The sequence below is a fragment of the Lactuca serriola genome, chromosome 3 (assembly GCF_051521515.1).
Source record: "Lactuca serriola cultivar US96UC23 chromosome 3, Lser_US96UC23_V15, whole genome shotgun sequence".
NCBI lineage: Eukaryota > Viridiplantae > Streptophyta > Magnoliopsida > Asterales > Asteraceae > Lactuca > Lactuca serriola.
Window position 1 is genome coordinate 234164639 of NC_136410.1, and position 2507 is coordinate 234167145.

A 2507-nucleotide genomic window follows, 5' to 3' on the forward strand; every position below is an offset into this window, starting at 1 on the left:
GTCGTGGAGCTGTTACCGCACCGATACCTGTACAATTGGCCCATGGCAGCTCCGGATCCCACCGCGGTCGAGATCGAGGTTGCAGAAGGGGTCGTACGGCAAACATGATCACCAGAGAAGAGTTGGCTGATGAGATTGCTCGGGCAATGCGAGCCACTTTGCCCGATTTAGTTGCTCAGGCACGAGAAGCTATAATGGGTGAGTATGAGGGTAACTTGGGTGGATGTGAAGAAGACTATGAGTAAAATACACCAATTATGAATTAGGAACCAAGTATTGCACAACCCTCAAGGCATCATGACAACCACGATCGGCGAGGTTGTAGTTACAAGACGTTCATGAATTGTAAGCCACCCATATTGAACGGAGAAATTGATCCTGTTTTGTCATCAACATGGATTATGGAGATTGAGGGTACATTTGATACTAGCAATTGTGCGGATGAGGACAAGGTGATTTATGCTGCGACAATGTTAAAGGGTGAGGCAATACATTGGTGGGGCATAGTGAAGAAAGTTAGGGGGTGTGAGGCGGCCAAGAGGATATCATGGGATGAGTTTCTAATAACCTTTAAAGAAAAGTGTTGCCCGCGAACAGTGGTTAAGCAATTAGAGGAAGAATTCTTGAGGTTAGAATTGGGGAACATGACTGTGAGGGAGTACACCACTAAGTTCACGGAGAAAGCCAGGTTTGCCGAATTTTACGTTTCTACAGAAGAAAGAAGGGTGGAACCCTATATACGGGGATTGAGAATAGCTATCCGCGAATTTGTGCAAATTCAGAAACCAGGTACGTTCTAGTCAGTTGTAGATATTGCAGAAGGCCACGAACGTGAGAAGAATCGTCTAGGTGAAGACAGGGCTTTGGGGAAAAGAAAATGGGATGGTACGAATAATGATTCTAAGAAGGGAAAGGCTTCAGGGCAAGAACGTAAGGTTGATCAAAGTTCTGGAGTAAAGTAATGCCCAAAATGTAGCCGCTATCATAAGGGGGAGTGTAACTTGAATCAAAAAGTTTGCTACAAGTGTAGGAAGCCAGGGCACATAGCCACAAAATGTAAGACAGGAAGGGTATGTTACGAGTGTGGATCCCCTAACCACATTAAGTCGGAATGTCCCCAAAGTAAAGGTAACAACAATCAAGGCATGATAACAGACAATCGGTTGGCGGATAAAAAGGCTGACGTTGGTAGACCAAAAGCTAGAGCTTTTCGCATGACGGCTCAGGAGGCTCAGGAGACCCCGGAGGTGGTGACAGGTACTTTCCTAGTAAACTCAATTCATGCTAGGGTGTTATTTGATTCTGGTGCAAATAGATCTTTTGTGTCAACTACTTTTTGCAAAAACCTGAGTAAAAATGCAAAGACTCTAGAACATGCCTTAGAAATTGAAATTGTTGACTATCATTGGGTAGTAGTAAGAAAGGAATATGATGATTGCTCTATCGAAATAGAAGGTGGTATAGTACCATTAAAATTATTACCTATAGCCCTAGGTGATTTTGATATCGTTATAGGGATGGATTGGTTGTCGGCAAACCAAGCGATCATAGATTGTGAAAATAGGATTGTTCAAGTTTGGGTGACAGAAAAAGGAATGGTAAAGATTTATGGTGATCGGCGAGTTAAGGCCTCTATTTTGATATCAGTGACTAAGGCAACTCGTTATCTAAAGAAAGGGTGTCAAAGTTATTGGGCATATGTTCTCGATGCCAAGCAAGACAAGCCTGAAATAACACATATACCAGTTGTATGCGAGTTCCAAGATGTGTTTCATGATGACCTAACTAGCTTGCCACCGGATAGGCAAGTGGAGTTTCGAATCGATCTTACCCTAAGAGTAGCACCGATAGCTCGTGCGCCCTATCGGTTACCACCAACCGAAATGAAGGAGTTGATGGCTCAGTTGCAAGATTTTCTCGACAAGGGTTTTATTCGGCCCAGTACCTCACCGTAGGGTGCAACAGTATTGTTCGTTGAGAAGAAGGATGGGACAATGCGAATGTGCATTGACTACAGGGAGTTAAACAAGGTGACTATAAAGAACTAGTATCTGTTACCGAGAATTGATGATCTATTCGATCAACTTCAGGGGGCAAGTTACCTCTCAAAGATTAATTTGCGGTCGGGGTATCACCAGCTGAAAGTCAGGGAAGAAGACGTGTCAAGGACAACCTTTCGAACTAGGTATGGTCATTAGGAGTTTCTAGTAATTCCATTTGGTTTGACCAATGCACCAGCTGCGTTCATGGATCTGATGAACCAGGTGTGCAAGCCATACCTAGACACGTTTGTAATTGTATTTATCGATGACATCTTGATATACTATAAAGGTAAAGCGGACCACGAGCAACATCTACGGCTAACAGTTAGCTTATTGAGGAAAGAAAAACTATTTGCCAAATTTTCGAAGTGCGAGTCTTGGCTTCGGGAGGTCCAGTTTTTGGGACATGTTGCAAATGAATGTGGTATATGGTGGACCCAACAAAAATTGAGGTGATTGAAAAGT

The 2507-nt window shown here is 43.4% G+C and overlaps 1 protein-coding gene across 1 annotated transcript; it reads left to right on the top strand.

Annotated features, from left to right (window-relative positions):
- Positions 1-338: 338 nt before the first annotated feature.
- LOC145096091 (uncharacterized) lies at positions 339-1955 on the top strand. The gene is made up of 2 exons (XM_079033860.1): positions 339-789; positions 1156-1955. The coding sequence occupies exons 1-2, from the start codon at positions 339-341 to the stop codon at positions 1953-1955; spliced, it is 1251 nt and encodes a 416-aa protein (XP_078889986.1).
- The last annotated feature ends 552 nt before the right edge of the window (positions 1956-2507 follow it).